Genomic DNA, 25335 nt, shown 5'->3' on the forward strand with positions numbered 1-25335 from the left:
AGGAAGCATCAGATGCTGGAGAGGATGTGGAGAAATAGGAACACTTTTATACTGTTTTTGGGAGTATAAATTAGTTCAACCATTTTGGAGGACAGTGTGGCGATTCCTCAAGGATCTAGAACTAGAAATACCATTTGACCCAGCAATCCCATTACTGGTTATAGACACAAAGGATTATAAGTCATTCTACTATAAAGACACATGCACCCATATGTTTATTGCAGCACTATTCACAATAGCAAAAACCTGGAACCAACCCAAATGCCCATCAGTGATAGACAGGATAAAGAAAATGTGACATATATACACCATGGAATACTATGTAGCCATAAAAAAGAATGAGTTCATGTCCTTTGCAGGGACATGGATGAAGCTGGAAACTATCATTCTCAGCAAACTAATACAGGAACAGAAAACCAAACACCACATGTTTTCACTCAGAAGTGGATACATGGAGGGGAACATCACACACTGAGGCCTGTCGGGGGTGAGGTCAAGGGGAGGGATAGCATTAGGAGAAATACTTAATGTAGATGATGGGTTGATGGGTGCAGCAAACCACCATGGCACATGTATATTCATGTAACAAACCTGCTCATTCTGCACATGTATCCCAGAACTTGAAGTATAATAATAAAAAAATCTTACTAATATCTAATCCATTTATTCTATTAATTTTGCTAGATGTATATCAAAACATCTCCCACAAATATAGATTTTGTCTGTTTTCTCTTGTAGATGTCACTTTTACCTAATATTTGGAAACTTTGTTATTAAATCTAGAAATATATCTTCTTGGTAAATGAAACTCTTTTTTACTATTTATCCTTTTAACTTGTAATGTTTTTGGCCTTAACATATTTGTTATCTGATATTAATATGAGTATAGATGCTTTCTTTGGTTTCCATTTTTCTGGTATATGCTCTTTAAATCTTTTACTTCCAAATTTTCTTTATTCTTATGTTTTAGATCTATGCTTAAGACAACTTATAGTGAGATATTTCTTCTTCTATCAAATCTGATTTTTTTGTATCGATGAGAGGAGTTGTAGGAATTGAGGTCAGATAGATATCTGAGGGCCAGATCATTCAGGATTTTATGCCAAAGTAAGAGCCTTATCTCCATTTTTAAGAAGGGAAGCCATTGGTGAGTTTTGAGGGTAATCATGTCATGCATATCTTTCTTCCTCCAGGTCTTCCTTATTTCTTTTCTTGCATCTTTCCCCCCTTTCCTCTTTCCTTCCTTCTTTTTCTTCTTTGATTCCTTTCTTCCCTTTTCCCATATATTTTCCTCATTTTTGTGGTATAATTTTTTTTTAATTTAAAATCTACTTTATTAGTGTATATTTGGAGTGGGGGAGGACACAGACAAAAACGAAGTGGGAACAGCGTATAGTAATGCAGCATAAACTGTGTTACTGAAGTCTCAAGGAGCGTACCCAAAAAACCTCAATGAGGAGCATCTGAGTGGCTACAAAAGCTTTCACAATGACTGCTTTAATAATTCAGAGAAGTTAACAAGTCTTTATCTGACCTAGGTAATACTAACTCCACTTATTTCAGACTTAAATGGTTAATACACATTTTAAAATATCTTTAATGTGGATTGGATTTCAGAAACAGTAGGAAACATTTCAAGCCAAGTATCAGTGATTTGACTGGAGGATAAACTGTGATGTTTGTTTTCTATATATCATCATAAGATACAATGAGAAAAGTTAATTTTTTTTTTTTGACTGAAATGAAGACTGGCAGAAAGGAAATCCCAAAAAGTTCTGAACTAAGATATCATCTCTGAAAGACTTTTTAAATGTCATAAGAGGTATGAATTTTTTTAAAAGCAGTTTCATCATTTTATAATTATTCCTCAATCAACATCATTCTAGAGGTCTTAAACAGTGCGATATATTAAGAACAAAGAATTGAAGACTTAAAGGATTGGAAAGGGAGAAATAAAATAATCATGATTTGCAGATGATATGATTGACCACATGGAAACCAAAAGAAGCTACAGATAAAATTTTTTTAATGATGGAAGAACTCTGCAAGTTGCCTGGATGCAGTGTGGACCAACATGCAAAAATCCTATTGAATGTCTGCAAATAGAACATGCCTTTTTAAAAAGTCCTAAATAAAAATTATGAGGTATCTAGAAATAAAGCTGTCAAGAGATGTACAAGACCTACTTGTAGACTATTAAGAAAGTTTACTGAAGAGTATTACATAAGACCAAATAAATGTGAAGCTAGTTCAAGTTTATGGAGAGGAAGACTTAATACTGAAGAGATGTTAATGCTATCCACTCAAGATTTAAACATAGGTTTTATGAAACTTAGAAGGCTAATTAATATAGGTGCTTAAAACACAAAAATAACTGTGACACTTCAGAAGAATGAGAAGGAAAGGAAGAGAAGAAGAGGAGGAAGACAAGGAGAACAAAAAGAAGAAGAAAAAAAAGAAGTAGTCTTGGTCTATTAATTATAAAAGTCAGCATGAAGCTATGGTAACTAAGACAATATGGTTTGTGCAACAATATACAAGTTAGTAACTTAAATTAGATGGAGAGCTCAAAAGACAGCTATGGACTTTGATATATGACATATCTGCAGGGATGATCCATGGGGAAAGGAAGGTCTACTCAATTAGTGGAATTGCAAATAATGGTTTACAGGAAAAAATTAAATTCTGTCTTTACTTCATACCACACGTAATTCCAGATAAATTAAAAAGTTAAATGTTAAAAGTAAAAGTTTGAAATTTTCAGTAGAAAATATAGATGATTATTTCTCTGACTTTGAAGTAGTGAAAGAATTCTTAAATTAAAAACACACAAAAAAACATGAAAGATTGAAAAATTGAGCTATATGAAACAACTTTTGGTTATCAAAAAATACCTGAAAGGCAAAAGCAAGCTATCCACTGGGAGAATATATTTGATACATATGTAACTAATAAAAGTTTATTATTAAGGATATAAAAAGAATTTTTTTTTGTTTTGTTTTTAGACAGAGTCTCACTCTGTCACCTAGGCTGGAGTGCAGTGGCGTGATCATGGCTCACTGCAGTCTCAACCTCCCCAGGTTCAAGTGATCCTCCTCCCTTTACCTTCACAGCTGCTGGGGTTGTAGGCATGCACCACCATGCCAAGCTAATTTAAAAAAATTTTTTTCGTAGAGACAAGCTCTCACTGTGTTGCCCAGGTTGGTTTCCAACTCTTTGGCCCAAGTGATGCTCCTGCCTCAGCCTTCCAAAGTGCTGGGATTATAGGCATGAGCCACTGTACTCAGCCATAAAAGGAATTTCTATAAATCCAAGAGGAAAGAAAAATCGGCCAAAAAAAAAAAAAAAAAGGCGGGATTCCACAGAAGGATAAACAAATGACAGTAAATACATTTTCTACCTTTCTGGTAATCAGGAAAATGCGAATCAAGACTGCAATAAAATACTGTGTTTTACTTGTTAAATTACTGTCACAAATTTAACTTTGAGAATACTATGTATTGGATATAGGTCAATAGAATTTCTACATGTTGATTGTGAGGATATAAATCAGGATAGCCATTTGGAAACACAATTTGGTTTTGTCTTGTGAGAATGAGTATTCATATTCTTTCTGACTTTGCAATTACTTTCTCATGCATATTTCCCAGGAAATTTCTTGAATATACATGCTCCAGGAGACTTGCATTAGAATTTTCAAAATAGCACTGTTCATTGTAGCTAAAAAACTAAAAGAAAATGCAAATAACAATTCTTAGAAAAGATTTGTTAGATGGCAGTGAAATGAAAGAAGTGCAGCTACAAGTAGTATAAAGTTAAATGAAAAAATAAGAGCAAAACAAATTCCAAAAGACAGTAAAACACATTCCAAAAGGCAACATGATATCCATTTTATAAAGAGTTCGAAAAACAAGCCAAACAATATTTTGATTTACTTATATACATATACACGACACAACTATTAAATGAATACCAAAAATGATAAGCACAAAAGTTAAGAGAGTAGCTACCTGAGGTGACAGGCAGAAAGTACCATAGAGATGTATACAAGCTATTGTTAATCTAGGTCACAGTCATGTATGTTCATTTTGTTAGAAACAAACACATAAGGAAAGCAAGATGTAATTGGCATAATTATTGTAATTAATTCAAATTCTTTGTACCTGAGTTTCATTAAAAAATGTGAACTTATCTTCATGATCTACCCCTTTTCTTTAGCGTAAGGTACAAAATAAGATCATACTTCTTTGTAATATTCAAATTAATTTGCATTTTTCCCATTTCCCTTGGGGGCTTGTCTTTTGGTTATATTCTCTGGGGACTGAATCCAAAGACTGTTTTCTCAGGCTGCCAGCAGGTGTCACTGTCGAAAACAGATGGTCACCCTGTCTGATGATGCCATTCCGACTGCCATGATGTGGAGACACCAGGTTGTGGGGGGATGCTGTGGTTTCTAAGGGCTTAGAAAAAACCAAGAGGAATGAGCTGATACTCATTACATTTGCATCACTGCAGAGCTGTTATTCTTAAATCTTGTGTTCAGGATTGGAGACACTGGTTCTGAAGACTTTTCTTAGGCTCAGCTGTATATTGTTTGTTTCCGGGCTTTGATTAACTTTTCATCCCTGGTTCTCCTCCTGCCATTTGTCATGGTCTGTCCCGAGCTAATTTTTTCAATTTTTTGTAGAGATGAGGTCTCATTATGTTGTCCAGGCTGGTTTTGAACTCCTGGGCTTGACAAGTCTCATTCTCTTTGCTCCACATAAGTTCCTTTGCGTGTTAAAAATACACATTAAGTTCTAACCTTCCTCTCCTGCTTGTCTCCCATCTACATAATTAAAAGAGAATACTTAAGTACTTCTTTACAGAATCCAGGAAATTTGTTCAAAATGACTTTTGGTCTCTCCCAGAAGAAATAAAAGTTGCTGGCAACTTTTGAGTAGCAATGTGTTTTGCTATTTCTATGCTTTTGGCTAATAGGTATAAAGATTTCTTTTAAAAATACTTTCATATACATGATCTCATCTTATTGATAATATAAGTCATTATTTTATCTCATCTCATTCATAATGTAACTATGAATATACTTCGAGATGAAAAGAGATATTTTGTTGTTGTTCCTCTTTCACCTCTTCAAGAAGAGCTACTAGCCAGGCGTGGTGGGGCATGTACCTGTAGTCCCAGCTACTTGGCAGGCTGAGGCTGGAGGATCGCTTGAGCTCAGAAGTTCAAGGCTGTAGTGAGCTGTGATCATGCCTGTGCATTGCAGCTTGGGTGTCAGAACAAGACTTTGTCTCTAAAAAAGAAGAAGAAAAAAAAAAAAAACTACTAAGGGAGGTTCAGCCAGGACTAGCTATATATTTTCACAAGGTCCAGTACAAAATGAAAATGTAGAGCCCCTTGTTAGAAAGTTATTAAGAATTTCAAGAGATCACATCAGAGCATTAAGTTAAGCATGACTTCTTCAAAACTCAGCTCCTTGTATGACTGCACAATCTGCACGCCCATGCAGTAGCCCTAGGCAGAGCTGACCGAGATCACACAGAGCACTGTAATTTTTATTCAAGCAGGACCCTGGTTTCTTCTAATGACCAGGGTTATATTTCATCTACATCTGGGGTATCTTGCCTCCCAAGGCTGTGCCATCAGAGCAACATGAACTTTCACATTCCCAAAGAACACAGACAAAAAAGGTAGGCCCTTAAACATGAGGAGATTTAAACCAGTAGCATCTGAGACGATTTTGGTATAATCATGTGAATTATTTACAAAGATAATAATTATGCTAAATTCCTCCAGATCTAAAAGTGTTGATGAGATGAGTTCTTTTAATCACATTTATACAAAGAAAAAATGAGGAAAGCAATGGGTAAGCCCTCAGTGACTAGCATGTGAGACAAAATATGGACTGTGACTGTCAGATCTTTCTGAAATGATAGAGGACAAATGTCCATTTTTCTGCTTGAACCAGAGATCCCATCCATGTGTGGTTGAGATCAGGCTCCTTAGAACCCTGCATAACTCAAGGGCTCAGAATTTGTTTTATGTAATAGCAGACTTAGAGTCTTAAATGCTGTAGGTGATAACAACTTAGGTAAGCGGAGACTCCTGGGAGGATGGAGGAGTGGTTTAAGCTCATTGAGCTGTTAAACTTTTGAATGACAAGGATTTTGTTTTCTTTTTTTTTTTTTTTTTTCACTTTCACATTTAATACCCTTAAGACGAATTGTTAAGTTATAAATCAGCACAACTCACATAGTTGAGGTCTTCTGGTTCCATACAAACATTAACAGTAGTTAGAGAAGAAACAAAGAAAACAGTTCGTTCAGTAAGGAGTTAACAATGGAATCTTCTGCAGTGAGACAGGTATGTGGAAGATGAGGGATTATGAAACAAAGATCTGTGTTTTCTCTTCCTCGAGGTTTCCTTAAGGAGTAAATTTCCATCCTAATAATGCTGTCAATTGCTGGTGCATTGGTTCTTTCTTTTTGAATTTTGGTCATGTGTAGAGAGAATGTGAAGGCATGTGGAAGATTGTGGAAAGTGCAGGACTTAATATGAATCTGTAATAAAAGGCAGTCATTTTAATATGTGAACGAAATAACACGCTGCCTTCTGGCAGTGTAACAAGTTTCCTGGGAAGAATATTTAGAACCCTGGAAAAGGTTACCTCCTCATAAGTGGCTGAGCAAATGATCTATCACTGTCTTAACTATTAAGTGTTTATAACTGTTTTAAGTATTAAGTATTAAGACAGTTACCTGGCCTTTTTCCTTACAATCCCATTTCCTCTCTTTCTTAGGAGAAATCTTTTCAGGTCAAATGTGTCCTTGAACGTGGTGATTATTTACAACAATGAAGGAAGGGAAAAAGGAGGGAAGGAAGGAGGGAAAGAAAGTAGCTTTTGATAGCATGCTATATATCAGGCATTGTGCTAAGGCTATTCATATTATATATTATACCATCCATTTAATATGTTAAGATTCATTAACTTTAAATATTTGATAGAAATTGAACAATCAAAAGAAATCAACAGCTTGGGTAAGGGCAAAATAATTCAAGGAAATGAGAAATAATGATTAGCTGGCAGAAAGACATAGTGAAGTCCATTAAGTCTTAAAAGTGGTTACTAGGCAGGGCATGGTGGCTCACGACTGTAATTCCAGAACTTTGGGAGGCCGAGGTGGGCGGATCACGAGGTCAGGAGATCGAGACCATCCTGGCTAACATGGTGAAACCCCGTCTCTACTGAAAATACAAAAATTAGCCAGGCATGGTGGCGCATGCCTGTAGTCCCAGCTACTCAGGAGGCTGAGGCAGGAGAATCACTTGAACCCGGGAAATGGAGGTTGCAGTGAGCCGAGATCATGCCACTGTACTCCAGTCTGGGCTACAGAGGGAGACTCCGTCTCAAAAAAAAAAAAAACAGGTGGTAGTTACTAAAGCAGAGGAATATTTATTTACTAATGAAGCAGTAATCAAATCTAAAGACTAGGCAAAAAGAAAAGACATCACATAAGAAAACTCAGAAAATTCTGCTTCCTCCTCCCTACCCCTTAAAAAATAATAACAAATAATAAAAAATTTAGAAAAAATAGAACACTCCTTACCATTGTGCTCATGGTTCTGTAGTTCGATCACTTTCTCAGGGAATATAGAAAACACTTTTATTTTAACAATTTAGTAGAATAAAGTTTATTTATTCATAAGCGGAATGGGCAAACAATTCATTATGTTACAAATCTTTATTTCTTTGTGTCTGAGCTTCTTTCAGAAACATAGCAGCAATGACGACAAGATCTGACTTTCCATTTAACTCTACAGCAAGTATCTATAGATGCTTATGTTAACAAGTTTAAAGAATAGAAAAAATGACCCTTGAAAACTATAACCTTTAAAATACTGCTTTTACATTTAGCTTTCCTTAGACAACAAATGTGAAAGATATGGCTTTTGAAAGGTTCAAACTGATGATAAATGTCACGTGAAGGAACTACGTCAAATAAATTATGACGGATGTGATATTTAAATGGAATTAAAATTATTATTTGATGAATTCATCAAATAATCATCTGATACACCCCTCCATACTTTGTGGCATGTGTATGAGGAATTCAAGTGTGAATGTAGACATCATATTATGTGCTTCAAAGAACTTTAGTACTTAGAGCTAATTATCTAATTAAAATTTCTGACGGTTAAAAGGAAAATTAGTCAAGCTCTGCAGCCTATGACTTTAGACTTAGAAGGATTCAGCATGATGTTAACAAAAGTGGGATGGCAAGATGGTTAATAATATCAAAGTGATTAAACCAGGGACACAAAGAAGTTTGCAGGCAATTAAATCTTAAAATGTACTGTTGTTGGAACAGAAAATCAAGCACCACATGTTCTCACTCATAAGTGGGAGCTGAACAGTGAGAACACATGGACACAGGGAGGGCAACATCACACACTGGGGCCTGTCAGGGGGTGGGGGGCAAGAGGAGGGAGAGCATTAGGGCAAATACCTAATGTATGCGGGTCTTAAAATCTAGATGATGGGTTGATAGGTGCAGCAAACCACCATGGCACAGGTATACCTATGCAACAGACCTGCACGTTCTGTACATGTATCCCGGAACTTAAAGTAAAAGAAAAAGAAAACAAAGTACTGTTGTGAAATTGCCTTTAGCACAAGAACGTTGAATGTGTTTTAAAAGGACATTATTTGTTGTTGTTTTTGTTCTTTTGTTTTTTGTTTGTTTGTTTTTTGCGTTACTTTCTAAGAAGTAAAGTGATTTAAAAATAAACCAACAAATTTTGCTTTGGATTTCCTATGCTTTTTAATGAGCATACTGAAGATGGTCAGAAATCCTTTTTTCTTTTTGATAATGCTGCATTTTCTCTCAGTGTTTTCTTCTGTGGTGATGCCTAACTGGTCAGTAGGTGGCTAACAAGAAATGACAAGTAACTAAAAACCTTAGTACCAAGAAGGAGGGAAATCTCTCACCTCTCTTTTGTTTTTCTTGTTATCTTTTTTTTTTCTGTGACAATGTTAGGAAGAGCAAAATGCTATATGCGCATGTTAGAAACCCCTACTTTTTAATGTGTGTGTTTTTTAATTTTTATTTTTATGTTTTTTAACTTTTATTTTAGGTTCAGGGGGTACATGTGCAGGTTTGTTACATAGGCAAACTCGTGTCAGGAGGGCTTGCTGTACAGATTATTTCATCACCCCTGTATTAAGCCCAGTACCCAACAGTTATCTTTTCTGCTCTTCTCCCTCCTCCCCCCTACCTCCCCACTCCGGCCCCAAGTAGACCCCGTGTCTGTCGTTTCCTTCTTTGTGTTCGTAAGTTCTCATCATTTAGCTTCCACTGATAAGTGAGAGCATGCAGTATTTGGTTAGAAACCCCCATTTCAGCTGCTAAAAATGAATATAGTTAATAATTGGTTGTACACATTTTAGACAGATCTGGATAAAACTGTTCTGATGAAACTCTTTCATGGGTAAGTCAGCCGTTTCTGTAAACAGCATTTAGGGTGTCGGCAGAGACCTCAAATGCAGTTTGGTAGTGTTTCTATTTTGTGGTATGCAATCACCCAGGTGGCGGCTATAAAGACCTTTAGTTCTATTGCTCAAATACGTCCCATCATATATCAGGCCGTTAGTTCTCTGCAAGTGGGGACAAGGCCCCCGAGGAGGAAGAATAACGAGGAGAAAACTGCCTTGGAGTCACCACTTGGCATCAGTTGGAGGAAGCTTTTAATTTCAAATCTGTACTCACTCTCTTGTAACTAAATTAATTACTTTAATTAAAAAAAATCATTACCCAAATTTAAGAACAAAGTGGGAAATCCCTTTTGACTAATGCTGGCTAAGAACACTGGCTTGAGGTACAACAGCGGAACTAGCAACACTTTCTTCTCTCACTCTCTTCTCCCCTCCACCCCGTATTTTCTCTGTGGTGTTTTAGGGGTCCTGAGAATTCCTTTCAGAAGGTCACGGAACACATACAGCCTTGTGTCTTTTCTTCATCCTACCTTCTGTGTAGAACAGGCTTTTTCTCTTCTGTTCAAACCCTACTCACCTATTGAGACCCAGATCAAAGTCATATCCTTGCTGGAACATTCCTGTGTAGCCCAGCCTGAAACGATCTTGTCCATTTTTGATCTTTGATTGTACATTTTGCCTAGATCTCTTTTTGGTCAGGTAATTGTTGCTGTTGCTTTCACCTGTGGTGCAGAATCACGTAGGTTTTAAGTGTTGATGTGCTTTGTCTCTTCAGCTGCATTCTAGAATCTCTGCTGCAGGGTTTGTCTTCATGCTTTCTTCTTCCCTTCCTTGTGTCTTGCATATTGTGGCCATTCAAGAAAAATGTCTTACTCTATTTGTGATGTGCTCTTATATTATAGAGGCCGAGAATTTATTGGTTTATCTCTTGGAAACTCGTAAGGTCTGATATGTGTGAGATCACTGAAGGCCAAAGGCATTTCCACAATATTAAGATTTATGCTTCATAGACAGCTCTTTTTCCCCTAACATCCTTTTTCAAAAGAAAATTATTCTAACTCATAAACAAGTTACATTTCAAATATGTATGGAAAGAATAACACACAGATTTTAATATGTAAAATGAGCATTCTGGGCCAACACAAGGAGGGCATGTGCTTAATTTTCTTGCAGTGGAGACGGCTTGCTTTCTAAAAGCTCTCTAGCCCTCTGCTCATAGCCTTGTGTGTGGCCTACGCATGGCAACTTGTCAGGCTGTCATTGCACGGGGCTCTGAGGAGGTGCAGTTGCTCTTCACAAAGAACTGAGGGTAGTCCAGCTTTGGTCTCCGCCCACCTCTGACTTAGCTGCTCTGGCTGATGCGATGCTTGTTAAGACCTCATGATTTGCCTTATAGATTGACTCTACCAGATAATTAGGGGTCATTAAATGATTCTTCCCCCTCAAAACAGCATTGGTATGAATAAAACAAAACAAAGCACAGTGAAAATAATATAACACAAGATTGAAATTGTTTTCAAATAATAACCTCCTGATCCCACAGGTAATAGATCACAATCAAATCAAATCTCATTATATATTTCCAACTCCTTGGAGGAAGAAGTACACGTATTGTCTAATAGATATCCATTCTTCCTACACAGGTAATAGTTAGCTCAATAATTTGATTTTTCTTCTTTTAAATTTCAAAGCCTGGCATAAAGTAAGAGCTTCCTAAATGTTGATAGTATAGAGGAAAGTATGGAGTAAATAATGATTTTTTTTTTTTTTTTTTTTAGATGGAGTCTCTCTCTGTCTCCCAAGCTGGAGTGCAGTAGTGTTATCTCATCTCACTGCAACCTCCACCTCCTGGGTTCCAGCAATTCTGCTGCCTCAGCCTCTCGAGTAGATGGGATTACAGGCACGTGCCACCATGCCTAGCTAACTTTTGTATTTTTAGTAGAGATGGTGTTTCACCATGTTGGCCCGGCTGGTCTCAAACTCCTGACCTTCGGTGATCTCCCCGCCTTGGCCTCCCAAAGTGCTGGGATTACAGGCCTGAGCCACCGCACCTGGTCAATAACCATCTTTTAAGCCAATCAGGTTACAATTCTACAAAATTACAAATAAAGGTTAAAATAAGTAAATGGGAAAGATCATGAGTAATATTGCAGCACAAATCATCTTCCTTGATTCTTCTCTGCCTTTCTTGAGTTTTTCTATGAAAGCATATATAAAACATAGAATGTTTATATTCTGACAAAATTCTATCTGTTCCTTTTTTTGAAGGAAACATTCAATTGCTCTGAATATGGAAATAGACCTTGCCCAGAAAATGAAAGGTCTCTGGGTGTCCGAGTGGCCATGTATTCATTTATGGCAGGAGCCATATTCATCACAATATTTGGCAATCTTGCCATGATAATTTCTATTTCCTACTTCAAGCAGCTTCATACACCAACCAACTTCCTCATCCTCTCCATGGCCATCACTGATTTCCTCCTGGGATTCACCATCATGCCATATAGTATGATCAGATCAGTGGAGAACTGCTGGTATTTTGGGCTTACATTTTGCAAGATTCATTATAGTTTTGACCTGATGCTTAGCATAACATCCATTTTTCATCTTTGCTCAGTGGCCATTGATAGATTTTATGCTATCTGTTACCCATTACATTATTCCACCAAAATAACTATTCCAGTCATTAAAAGATTGCTACTTCTATGCTGGTCGGTCCCTGGAGCATTTGCCTTTGGGGTGGTCTTCTCAGAGGCCTATGCAGATGGAATAGAGGGTTATGACATCTTGGTTGCCTGTTCCAGTTCCTGCCCAGTGATGTTCAACAAGCTATGGGGGACTACCTTGTTTATGGCAGGTTTCTTCACTCCTGGGTCTATGATGGTGGGGATTTATGGCAAAATTTTTGCAGTATCCAGAAAACATGCTCATGCCATCAATAGCTTGCCAGAAAATCAAAATAATCAAGTGAAGAAAGACAAAAAAGCTGCCAAAACTTTAGGAATAGTGATGGGAGTTTTCTTATAATGTTGGTTTCCTTGTTTCTTCACAATTTTATTGGATCCCTTTTTGAACTTCTCTACTCCTGTAATTTTGTTTGATGCCTTGACGTGGTTTGGTTATTTTAACTCCACATGTAATCCGTTAATATATGGTTTCTTCTATCCCTGGTTTCGCAGAACACTGAAGTACATTTTGCTAGGTAAAGTTTTCAGCTCAGATTTCCATAATACTAATTTGTGTATACAAAAAGAAAATGAGTAAACTTATTCTGCATGAATAAATTGGAGCAATAAACTCGAATTTAGAAGAATGAAGTTGTTTAAAATGTGTGTTTTTGTGCATGTGTGTATTATTTTAGCTACCATAGAAAGCTCTTGGTTTCTAAGATGAGAATAAAAAAATGGAAGCTTCTCTTTGAGCCCAAAATCCCTCCAATAGTTTTCAGAATTCTTTACACGTCCACTACTTCCTGGTAGAGAAAAAAGAAAGAAAATTAGAAAAGTAAAGAGAACATGGGAGAAAGCCAGAGATAGAACAAAGAGGACATACAAAAGCTTTTATACTGTTCAAAAGGGGTCAAAACATAGGCTGACCTTGGGAACTGCTTGTCCCCCACTCCACCACAGACACTTCGTGTGATATTCCCATTTCATTTTTGTTCCTCAGTATCTTATCAGATATACTTTGGAACATCAGCAACTAAAAATGATAGGTGAATAAATATGGAAATAACAATTTCGAAAACCGATATTCTTCCGGGAGTCAGTTATGTGTTAGCTGAGAGTTAAGCCTTTACTAGATTCTGCTGTTGTGAGAACAAACGTTTCTTAACTAAAAGAAGAAATGGCAAACTGAGTAACTGGGGCTACAGACTTCAGGCAGGTTTTCATTCAGGAGCCATCCTAATCACAGCAGCTAGTTAGTTTCCATGTTACATGCAGTAGAACTCTGTTCAGTGTCTTCCTTTCCTCCATAGGCTCATCCACATTTTGTATTGCTATTTGGTGTTCTGATGTTTCAATAAATGTGAAATACCTACTTAAGTTTTGTTTTGAGTCCATATTTCCTTTTTGCTTGATATTTATACACATACTTTTTAATAACACAAGAATGGGAGGGAGAGATAAAGAAGAAAATTATTAACTTCAGGCTGAGACTCATTAAAAACTGATGGGCTGTGACCAGTGATGTGTTGGTATAAGTTCAACACTGGGCTCTAAAAAAAAGTCCTAATTTGTAGAGTTTGAGGATTTCCATGGTATATGCATTTAAAAACCCTTTCCTTATAAGTGATTTTAACCTATAAGTGTAATGTCCTGAAAAGTTAACAAACTCTTCTTGAAAATAATCATAGGTGGTTCCAGTAAACCACTGGCTGCAAACAACATTTTTAATGAAAAGCAAATTAGAATAGAAGAAAATAGATAATATCAAAATATATCACTTGCACTGAGGCTAAGTATAGCTTCATGAAGTTTTATTTTCAGATATATCTCTGTGAATGTGTGTGTGTGTGTTTGTATATGGTAGTGAACTGTGTTTCACTGACATATTCCTTGTTTAATTTCTTCATTTACATTATAGCAAAGAAAATTGTGAGTTTTCAAGAAGAGAGTAGTTGTATCCAGGTGCAGTTATGAAAGCAAATCTGTCAGTACCTTTTCAATGTCCTTTTACGTTTCAAAATGTAATCACCTTGCTGTGTTCTAGTGAGGATGACAGAGCAATCCAGCATCCTGCATACTTGCTGCCTTCTACCATTCACTCTGCCTTCATTTCCCAGGATTAGTAAAGTCATCTTCCTCAACACCCAGAATTTTATAGGAAGTTACAAATGTGAAAACTGAGCCTGGGGGATTTAGTGGTTTACCCTGGATTATACAACTAGTTATAAGTGCAGGACTAGAGCCCAGCTTTCTTGACTTCTTATCCTGCGTTCTTTGTTTACTGAACTTTTTTATTTTTTCGGATTTGTGACATTTTAACTGGCTTTTTTTTAAAACAAAGATTTTCAAAATTCAAACTTGTACAAATCACTGAAGTAAAAATAAAAATTCTCTCCCATCCCAGTACTTTCTCATTACATTTAGGAATCAAAGTATAAACAGAAACCTTTTATGATTCAGACAATTATTCCCCCCTTGGATATTAGCCAGCGTTTAATTGAGCCCACACATCTGTGTATATTCAATATATGGAAATGTCTGTACTTAATCTTCCTAGAATGATCATGAAATCAGATATAAAATAGTCTTTCATTTGGAAAAAAAAAATAAAACAAACTGGGCCATTAAAAACACACAGGGATGCCTGTAATCCCAGCACTTTGGGAGGCCCAGGTGGGCGGATCATGAGGTCAAGAGATGGAGACCATCCTGGCCAACATAGTGAAACCCTGTCTCTACTAAAAATACAAAAATTAACTGGACGTGGTGACTGTGCATCTGTAGTCCCAGCTACTTGGGCGGCTGAGGCAGGAGAATCGCTTGAACCCAGGAGGCGGAGGTTGCCATGAGCTGAGATCGCACCACTGCCCTCCAGCCTGGTGACAGAGTAAGACTCTGTCTCAAAAAAAATCAAAACACACAAACAAACAAAAAACCCAGGATATTTCAGTATCTCTTGAGAAAGTTAAAAGAGTAATCCCACCGGGACTCCACAGTTAGTGCCTATCTGGAAGCTCCTGGATCTGAGTTCTCTACTCCAGTTCTCCTGAGAGCAGAAGCAAACTTATATAGGAATCAGATATCTTAATCCTCTACACTGAACTTCCTGGAATTTCCTGATATCACACCTGTGAAGCCACAAGAAGAGGGTGATTGATTCACAACTAACATATCAGGAAAGGGAAGGTACTGGGTCAATAAAAAGAATTGGATGTGTTCTATTCTTTTTAAATTATTGCTGATTTATTCTCCTCTTCAAAATAAGTGAATAGTGATAGTTGCATTTTATAAAGAATCAGAAATTGTTGAAATGGGTTGCAATTGAGAAGACAGTTTTTAACTAAAAAATAATCATTATAATTTTCTGGTGAAAGAAAGGTCTTAATTTTTCCATAAAAATTCATTTGACAAGGTTGGTAAATTTTTACATAGCGGCATATAAAATACTTTTGCAAAGCACAAGAACTATGCAAGACATGATTCAGTAAACGTAGTTAGGTATTTCAACAATGCTAAAATGCACTTTCCTCTCTGCCATTATATATCAATAGTTTTAGACTTCAGTCTTAAATTCCAAGAGCCCTAGGGCTGTCAGAATTTAAAGGAGAATTATTTATGACATCATCCAAATTTGTGTTCAAATGAGAAACCTTTAAAAATCTGCTTCTGGCCGGGCGCGGTGGCTCAAGCCTGTAATCCCAGCACTTTGGGAGGCCGAGACGGGCGGATCACGAGGTCAGGAGATCGAGACCATCCTGGCTAACACAATGAAACCCCGTCTCTACTAAAAATACAAAAAAAATTAGCCGGGCGTGGTGGCGGCGCCTGTAGTCCCAGCTACTTGGGAGGCTGAGGCAGGAGAATGGCGGGAACCCGGGAGGCGGAGCTTGCAGTGAGCCGAGATCCCGCCACTGCACTCCAGCCTGGGCGACAGAGCGAGACTCCGCCTCAAAAAAAAAATAAATAAAAATAAAAAATAAAAAAATCTGCTTCTTTGTACATATAATCTGAGTTAATACATTGAAGAAGTGGAACACTAATAGCTCATATCTTCCTTTGCTTATCTTTCTTACCTGTTTTTCCAACAAGGAAAAATGAAATTATAATTTATATTGATTCATATGTTTGTACATACATACATAGGTGGCAATGGCAATTGTAAGTTCTTTGCCCAGATAGGTAGGTTCTAGAAGAGGAGAACATGTTTTATGGCAGTAGTGACACCTTTATTTGGTGCCAGGTAGAGCACATGTACAAATGCTTGCCTCTGTGGTCAGAACCACGATTACAGTCTGCTACAGGTTATACGGTATTCATCCTGGAAGGCTGTGAAAATTAGATTCCTAACTTGGTATTGCTGTTAAGTCATCTCTGCCTCCTACTAAAATGAATGTGTCCAGACAATCAAAGATTCTCTTCAACAAGCATTAACCCCATGATATATTGCATTGCAAATCTGACTTTTTCCAAATGTATGTGGCTGGAGCTATGCTAACCTTAGTCAGTGCTTGAAACTAAAACTTGAGGAGGAAAAGGAAAAGGTCCCAGCGGGAAATTATTTGTAATTATTAATATTTGAACATTTGTAACTTAAAAACTGAGAATTTCATAGAGGCTATGTGATTCAACATAATAGATGACATAAAAGTCTAAAAAAGCTAAAGGAGCTAGCATAATTTTTATGAAGAAAAGCAGGGAGGAAGGTAGGAACAATGTTAATGACCGCAAAGATCTGCATGTCAACTTCAAATGTATAAACGTATTATGAAACAGTAAAAGTTTATTTGCAAATCAGTTATTTGGAAATTAGAATACAGTTTTCCAAAAGAATATTGTTAGTTTGTTAAAGCTGGTTATTGTGAGCCTCACTGTGTTCTTACTACACAGATGCCCACTGTGGAATGTTAAGATAACGATGAGGCTAGAAACTGCACCATATAATACATATTTGTAAATATTTCATTTGTGGCCTTCTCCAGTTCTGAAAGTATATGAATTTTCCTTGTGTATATAGGAAGTTGCACATAGTGAAAGATTTGATCGCGTGTTGAAACATCTTATAGAATCCTCCCAATACTTAAAACACGAAACAGTTACTTATACGTAAGACCTATGTGAGGTTGCTTAAATGTCGTGACTGTGATCAACAAGGTCATAGGGGCAACTGGGGTGTGGCTGAGTCTCCTGTGTAATCATAAACATTAACTGCATATGTATTCATGGATTTAAATACTATATGAGTTTAACTGCAAGTCTGTATTTTGCAAGAATATTTCCTTTTATCTTTGAGAGTATGTGAGTTTTAGCTGGAAGAAAATCCCCAATTCCTCTAAGTGGTAGATAAGGTGCGAACATCACAGATGGGACTGAAAAGAGCCAAGACAACCCCATCTTCACACCTCAGTGGGACACTGAGGGGTGTCATGCCACTGGCAGCAGCACCTCCCAACTGCATTTGGCTGAAATACTTCCACTTTTGTTTTCTTCTACTAACACTGTCTATCTCTGTCCAGAGTCAAAATCTCTGGTTTTCTCATGCTACAGGATCAGTAAATTATGTCTACACAAAATCTCTCAGCTCCTTCTGTCTAAATGCTACTTTGGGAGGGGTTATTTTATAAGAACACCATCAACAATTCAATTCCAGAAGAAATTTTCATGAAGTGTACTCTTGAAACGAGTCCATTCATTTATAGGGATGATTTAAGCACATTGAATTAATTGCTTTCATTGAAACAATGCAGATATTTTTAAAGCAGTAATGATTTACAATTTATGTGTAGGTTTATTCATTGAAACATATGTCTCTAGTGTATACTAGAAGCCTTCACTTAGATACTGAGAATCCAGTGGTGATGGATAGACAAGTTACTTGTCTCATGGTGGTGAGTTCATATATTTTTTTAACACAGATATAAATTCAACAATTATTTCTCAAGTGCTATCACTAATGTGCTCAAACGGGGCCCAGGCTAGATGTTCACAACATTTCCTTGGTGAAAACCAAAGAATAAAGAGAGGCAGTGAGTGGAGGACTATCTATAATGGAGAGAAAAGTATCCTCAATATAATTTTTAACAAGAGAAAAGCACACATGTTTATTTAATATAAATTTTACATGACACAGGATACTTCAATAATGAATACTGCCTCAAAACAGTAAAAACTGTGCATTTTTATGAACAGTCATGCAAAAGTATGACAAAAAGATATGATATAATAGTAATAAACTGGGGGCTAACTTAACAAGGCCTGTTTGTTCAGATTCTTCCTAGTATCTCTGTGTGACATTCTTTTCCCCCGAGTATAGGACACAAGAGGGTCTTATGACCTATTTTAGGAGAAGACCAGATCATTCTTTTAGGGTCTGCTTTAGGGAAGAAGTGGGAGAAGGCCAGAGTAAACTTACTTCCACTATTTCCTCAAATGCCAAGGTGCCATGTTTTGGGGTACCCTATCCTGAACCTGATCAACTTTTCCTTTAAAATTTTTTGAAATTACGATGGATACATAATAGTTGTACATATTAATAGGGTACGTGTGATATTTTGATACAGGAATTCAATGTGTAATGGTCAAACCAGAGTAACTGGAGTATCCATCATCTCAAGCATTTATTATTTCTTTTATGTTAGGAATATTCCAGTTCTACTCTTTTAGTCATTTTAAAATATATAGTAAGTTATTATCAACTATAATCACCCAATGTGCTACTTAATACTAGATTATATTCACTCTATCTAACTGTATTTTTGTACCCAATAACCATTCCCTCCTTATCCCCCTCTCCCCACTATCCTTTCCAGCCTCTAATAACCATCATTCTGCTCGCTATCTCCATGAGTTCAATGCTTTTTTTTTTTTTCTCCCTAAATAAGTGAGAACGTGAGACATTTGTTTCTCTATGCCTGGCTATTACAGCTAACATATTGTCCTCCAGTTCCACTCATGCTGTTGCAGATGACAAGATTTCATTCTTTTTTATGGCTAAATATTAACTAATATTGATCAGGCATGTCCCAGAACTGAAAGTACTATTCATTGAACCTCTGTATTGAACCCCAAACTTTATTTCATATCTCTCTTTCATCTTGTTTCTCTGCTCTTCTGTTTCTTATTTGTTTACAAGAAGATGATTTAAAATGAACCACCTTTCTGTTACCGGTGATTCCACACTTTCAGAGCTGGAAAAGCCTGCAAGGCTCCTCATCTACCCCAGCACACCTCCCATCACTGAAAGTTCACAGCTGGCTGATGGCAGAAACTGGACTAGGAGAACTCTCAATGCAAGCCTCTTTTGCTACCTCCTCTTTGGAAGTCGTTGATGTAAACCTTTAACTTAGAGAAACGAGGGAGTCACATGCAACAGTCAGCTCTATAAAAGGTCCTCCTAAGACTTTCCTAGGAGACACCTTCCTGTGACTTGGCAATAAGAAATGTCTCTAACCAGCAAAATTCAGGTTCTTTTGTCACCAGGAAGTTCCTTTTCTTCCCTGTCAGTCGGGAAGAATGACAGAATCAAAAGGAAGGAAGGGAACTAATAGCACCTTGAGATGAGGAAGGGGTCAGTTTTTGCTCTTTCTCGGAGGTTATTTCTGTGCTCTTTCTTAGGATTCTAAAGGAAAAACTAAACTGAATCTGCCTAACTAGATGCATTTGTTAAATGTACACTGCAGTTGAATCTTTATATAACTTGGGAGAATTCAGCATAGGCCCAGGGTGTCTCCTCTGTCTAATTCACTCAAGATTGAACCTACTTTTCTGTGACCCACTAAGCAGACTCCGTGCTTTGTTATAGGCACAGTGTCAAGCTTCTTTTGAGGTTGCCAGGGAGTGGCTTTTCAGGGTGATGTGTATTCCAAAGCAAATAGCAAAGCAAGTGTGACAATTCATTGGAAGTTTTTATTTATGCGATTTGTCCACCCTCTTTTAATCAGCCCACTGTGACCAAAAGGAGTCATGTGAGACTTGAGTAACTGGGTCTGTGAGTGTGGAATTTGTAATTTTTATTGATCTCTCAGGGATGGAACGTATGACATGGCTTCACTAGTTAGAATCTCAGAGAAGCTATAAGACTTAAGAAATACAGGGAAGGAGCATGAAGAGTAGAGGACAGGAGAGGCAGAAGAAAGGACGGGAAGAGAGTAGCAAACAGAGAAGCTATGAAGCACTGACCCAGGTGCATGGTTTAACCCATAGGCACATGGCTTTCAACAGCCATGTTTCATGGTACTGCATGTTTTGGCAGCAATATGCCATTTATAACTCTTAAAACACTTGCACACTGTTTACAAATGAAGATTGCAAATTATCAAAAGAATGCCTAAAGAAAAACTTTGGCATTTCACTTGGTTTTTGTGTATTGAGTATTTTTTATGATGCAAGAGATGTTAGCAGCCACATTCAAAACAGTTTCTAGGAATGTGTCTGTTCAAAGTGAAAGCTGACCAAAAATTCTTGAAAATCTCCCAATTCTTTACCAGGAATAAAACAGTCAATAGATAAACCTATGCTGGATACATGGATGGATAGATGGATGAAATAGAATTAAATAGGATAACACAAGAAAAAATACACAATTGAAAAATTTCATTTTTATAATGCAGCAAGTAACTCAGAAAGCAAACACAGTTGATATAATTTAAAATATTTAAATAAATTGCAATTGAAGTGAATTAATAATAGATAACTTTGGACACTCTTGTACTATTAGGAGCTGAAATTTACTGGAATCATTTTAAGAAGAGAAGAAACAGTGACTCATCCTTCTGGAAAGAAATTTCAAGTGGTAAAGCACCATGGATCTAATTTACATTCCCGAAGACCTATCCAGTTGTCCAAAATTTGTAAATAAATCCTGTCCTCCCACCAACCGCTCTTTTCATGTCCGGGTAATAATGTATTCGGTTATGACTGGAGCCATGATTATCACTATTTTTGGAAACTTGGTTATAATAGTTTCTATATCGCATTTCAAACAGCTTCACTCTCCCACAAACTTTCTGATCCTCTCCATGGCAACCACGGACTTTCTGCTGGGTTCTGTCATTATGCCATACAGCATGGTGCGATCAGTGGAGAGCTGCTGGTACTTTGGAGACGGCTTTTGTAAATTCCACACGAGCTTTGACATGATGCTCAGCCTGACCTCCATTTTCCACCTCTGTTCCATTGCTATTGACCGATTTTATGCTGTGTGTTACCCTTTATATTACACAACCAGAATGACGAGCTCCACCATAAAGCGACTGCTGGCATTTTGCTGGTCAGTTCCTGCTCTTTTTTCTTTTGGTTTAGTTCTGTCCGAGGCCAATGTTTCTGGTATGCAGAGCTATAAGATACTTGTCGCTTGCTTCAATTTCTGTGCCCTTACTTTCAATAAATTTTGGGGGACAATATTGTTCACTACATGTTTCTTTACCCCTGGCTCCATCATGGTTGGTATTTACGGCAAAATCTTTATCGTTTCCAAACAGCATGCTCGAGTCATCAGCCATGTGCCTGAAAGCACAAAGGGGGCAGTGAAAAAACACCTATCCAAGAAAAAGGACAGGAAAGCAGCGAAGACCCTGGGTATAGTAATGGGGGTGTTTCTGGCTTGCTGGTTGCCTTGTTTCCTTGCTGTTCTGATTGACCCATACCTAGACTACTCCACTCCCATACTAATATTGGATCTTTTAGTGTGGCTTGGGTACTTCAACTCTACTTGCAACCCTCTTATTCATGGCTTTTTTTATCCATGGTTTCAGAAAGCACTCAAGTACATAGTGTCAGGAAAAATATTTAGTTCCCATTCAGAAACTGCAAATTTGTTTCCTGAAGCACATTAATAAAAAGCTGTTGTGAAAGTGAATAGAATATTGCAAATGAGATTGCTATTATTTTGACTTGCGACATATACCTTACATCCCCAGAACACTACAAACATGATACTATTAAATTTCAGTAATTGAGGTAAGTGTTCTATCACCTACACAAGAGGTACATTCACTATCTTTGACCGGTAAATCTATTATTCAATTATTTGTTAATTGTTAACTCACTTCCAATCCACACTCACCTCTAACTGGTGGGGAAAATGTACAAAAGAAATATAAAACATAGTTCAGAATAGCTTGGCCTAGATTTACATACATGAGACAATTAAAAAGCAATATAAGAATTTTTTATAAAGTGTTGGCTTTGATTCCTATCTGATACCATTCTAGGAATTCAGGAAAAGGAAGATCATTGCGGCCTGTGGGTCCATGAAGGAAGTGTGCCTTAAGGTCGGCTTTTATTATCAACTAGTGGCCTGCCTTATCATATGTCTTGGGAGAATCATTAACCATCATTTTATAAATTATTCAGTTATTTTCTGATACCTTTAGGCTCACTACAAAGAGTTTTCCATAGGTGAGGCAGATTGATTATGAATCAACATATGCAATTTGAGCTTTTGCTTTTGCGATTATTTACTTTGTGGTTTACATTTGAAATGACTTTCTGGGTCCTGTTTCTCTAGCATCTTAATCTGCTTGGTATGTCTTCATGATTGGCCAGCAATCACAAGGTCTCTCCTTGTCCTTGTTTCAACCACTTTCTCCAAAAGTCTTCCTTAGGGTGCCCCCAAACAAATTTTATCACACCATAGTACCTACAATCTATATCAGATCATTACCTTTGGTGAACATTTTTTCAGTGACTTTTCTGTGAAGCATTAAGAGATCAACAGAACCTTCACGAGTTGGGAAATACATGAGCACATATGTCAGTCATGTCCACAATCCCCTCATACCTGGGATTATGTTGTAGGAGGGAGAAGAGGAAAAGGAGAAGGAGACTAGAATATTCCCTTTTCTTCCTTTTTATAAAAAAAAAAATTTAAGTTTTTTTGTACGGTTGTTTTTGAGACAAGGTCTCACTCTGTCACCCAGGCTGGAGTCCAGTTGCACAATCTCAGCTCACTGCAACCTCCACCACCTGGGCTCAAGCAATCCTCCCACCTCAGCCTCCCAAGTAGCTGAGATTACAAGTGTGTGCCATCACACCCGGCTAGCTTTTGTAGTTATAGTAGAGACAGGGTTTTGCCATGTTGTCCAGGCTGGTCTTGAACTCATAGGCTCAAGCAATCTGCCCTCCCCAGCCTCCGAAAGTGCTGGGATTACAGGCATGATCCACCCCCAGTGCACCCAGCCGAATGTTCCTCTTTTCCTGACCAAGGTCAGCCTTAGGTCAAACTTTGAAATAGGATATTTTAATTTTGTGTTTTTCCTGTCTCTTTTCTAAGTTGTTTTCTCCCAATACCCAAATACTCTTTGTCCTAGATCCAATCATGGAAAATTATCCAGGCTCAACTTCCATCTCAAAGGGCATTGTAAGTCAGTAAGGGCTACCTCCCTGTCACCATTGTTACAGTTTTTATTCCCTCTACTTGTTCGGCAAATAGTAAATGTGCCTAATAAATGCATAATTGATAGCCATAAAATATTCTCATTTTTACCAAAGGATATTTAACTTTGCATAATTACCAACGGATAATCCAGTCTAAAGGCTGATCTAGATTTGAATAATTTTGGCTCTATCTAGGAAGGGACATTAGGGTGAGAAGCACTGCCAAGCGCCTTCTTTCTGACAGTCTCACAGGACAGTAGACATCACCCAGTCATGCCTCTCCCTTCACAGGTGAGGACATTAAAATTAACTTTCTCCACTGCTGTAGTGATAGACTGTTTATACCCGGTGGTCCTTCTACTTTTGGCTTCTTTTCAGTTCCTGTTTTAAAAATTCTTATTTGTTTCTCCACTTATTTATTTATTTAATTTGGAGGGATATTTATTTAAACTTTTATTTTAGAATCAGGAGATGCATGATCAGGTTTGTTACCTAAGTATATTGCACGATGTTGATGTTTGGAGTATGGATGAATCCGTCATCCAGGTAGTGAGTACAGTGAACTGTAGGTAGTTTTATTCAAAACTTACTTCCCTCCTTGTCCTCTCTTGTATTCCCCAGTGTCTACTTTTACCATTTTTATGACTATGTGTACCCAGTGTTTAGCTCCTACTTGTAAGTGAGAACAGGCAGTATTTGGTTTTCTGTTACTGCATGAGTTCGCTTAGGATAATGGTTTCCAGCTACATACACATTGCTGCAAAGGGCATGATTCCATTCTTTTGATGGCTGTATAGTCTTCCATGGTGTGTATATACCACATTTTCTTTATCCAGTCAACTGTTGCTGGGAACCTGGGTTGATTGCATGCCTTTGCTATTGTGAATAGTGCTGAGATGAACATACGGGTACATGAGTCTTTTTAAAAAATAATTTCAATGTTTATCTAAGATTCAGGGGGTACATGTGTAGGTTTGTTACATAGGTATATTGTGTGATGCTGAAGTTTGGGATATAAATAATCCCATTAGCCAGGTAGTGTCTACTTCTTTACTCTAAAAACTTTGGTGTATATGTTTATCTCTTTGTGTGTGTGTGTGCGTGTGTGTATGTGTGTGTGTGTGCGTGTGTGTGTGCGCGTGTGTGTGTATGTATGTGTGTGTGCCCATGTACTACTCTGGAAGCAGCATTAGATGATTTAAAGAGGGGAGGGAGCAGTATAGGGACAGATGGCTTCAGTATTGGGACACTGGCACATGGCTGTTAGAATGAGAACTGTCTGTAGGTATAAATATACCTAGATAGACTTGGGATAATCTTTTTGGATAGACTTAGCTAAGTAGCTGCATGAAACCTATAGCTGTAAGGTTATATGGGATCTGTGTATATTCATTAAGATAGACATCGAGTACTCATTAAAGAATAGAAATATTCATTTGGAAATTCATCTGTAATGTGCCTTGCCTCCCACCCCTGTCTTCTCTCCAGTTTCACAGCTTTCCAATGGATTCTGCACAGTAATCTGGCATTGACACTTTTCTTTTAAGTATTTTAAACAGTTTCTATGCTAGATCCTTTCATAGGCCCCAAGCCTTCTCCACCCAGTCTGGGTAGGGGGTTGGCCTGTACAAACTGGATTAAGGCGTTCTCCTGCTCAAGGTTTCAGATGACAGTTCACCATTGGAAAGCACCTGCAGGAGATCAGCTGGTGGAAGGAGGGTGAAGTCGGGTACTTATCCCAGGCAACCTTTCTGCCACATTGCCCTGGGGCTGGTTGTGTTCCTCTAGGAAAGGCCA

General features: G+C 37.5%; 2 protein-coding genes across 2 annotated transcripts; both read left to right on the forward strand.

Moving 5' to 3' along the window:
* Positions 1 to 5642: 5642 nt before the first annotated feature.
* On the forward strand, positions 5643 to 12760 carry LOC105535050 (trace amine-associated receptor 2-like). The gene is given in 2 exon segments (XM_011974034.1): positions 5643 to 5693; positions 11765 to 12760. A coding segment is annotated over 1 exon segment (921 nt). The 5' UTR covers positions 5643 to 5693; positions 11765 to 11839.
* Positions 12761 to 13163: 403 nt separating this feature from the next.
* Positions 13164 to 22011, forward strand: LOC105535058 (trace amine-associated receptor 3). The gene is made up of 2 exons (XM_011974046.1): positions 13164 to 13211; positions 20879 to 22011. Exon 2 carries the CDS (start codon positions 20964 to 20966, stop codon positions 21993 to 21995), a length of 1032 nt encoding a protein of 343 aa, XP_011829436.1. The 5' UTR covers positions 13164 to 13211; positions 20879 to 20963; the 3' UTR covers positions 21996 to 22011.
* The last annotated feature ends 3324 nt before the right edge of the window (positions 22012 to 25335 follow it).

This window comes from Mandrillus leucophaeus, unplaced genomic scaffold (genome assembly GCF_000951045.1).
Source record: "Mandrillus leucophaeus isolate KB7577 unplaced genomic scaffold, Mleu.le_1.0 Scaffold1007, whole genome shotgun sequence".
In the NCBI taxonomy this organism is placed as follows: domain Eukaryota; kingdom Metazoa; phylum Chordata; class Mammalia; order Primates; family Cercopithecidae; genus Mandrillus; species Mandrillus leucophaeus.

Bases quoted from the DNA above. Each gene is read 5' to 3' on its own strand.
- LOC105535058 (XM_011974046.1), top strand. From the start codon at position 20,964: ATGGATCTAATTTACATTCCCGAAGACCTATCCAGTTGTCCAAAATTT.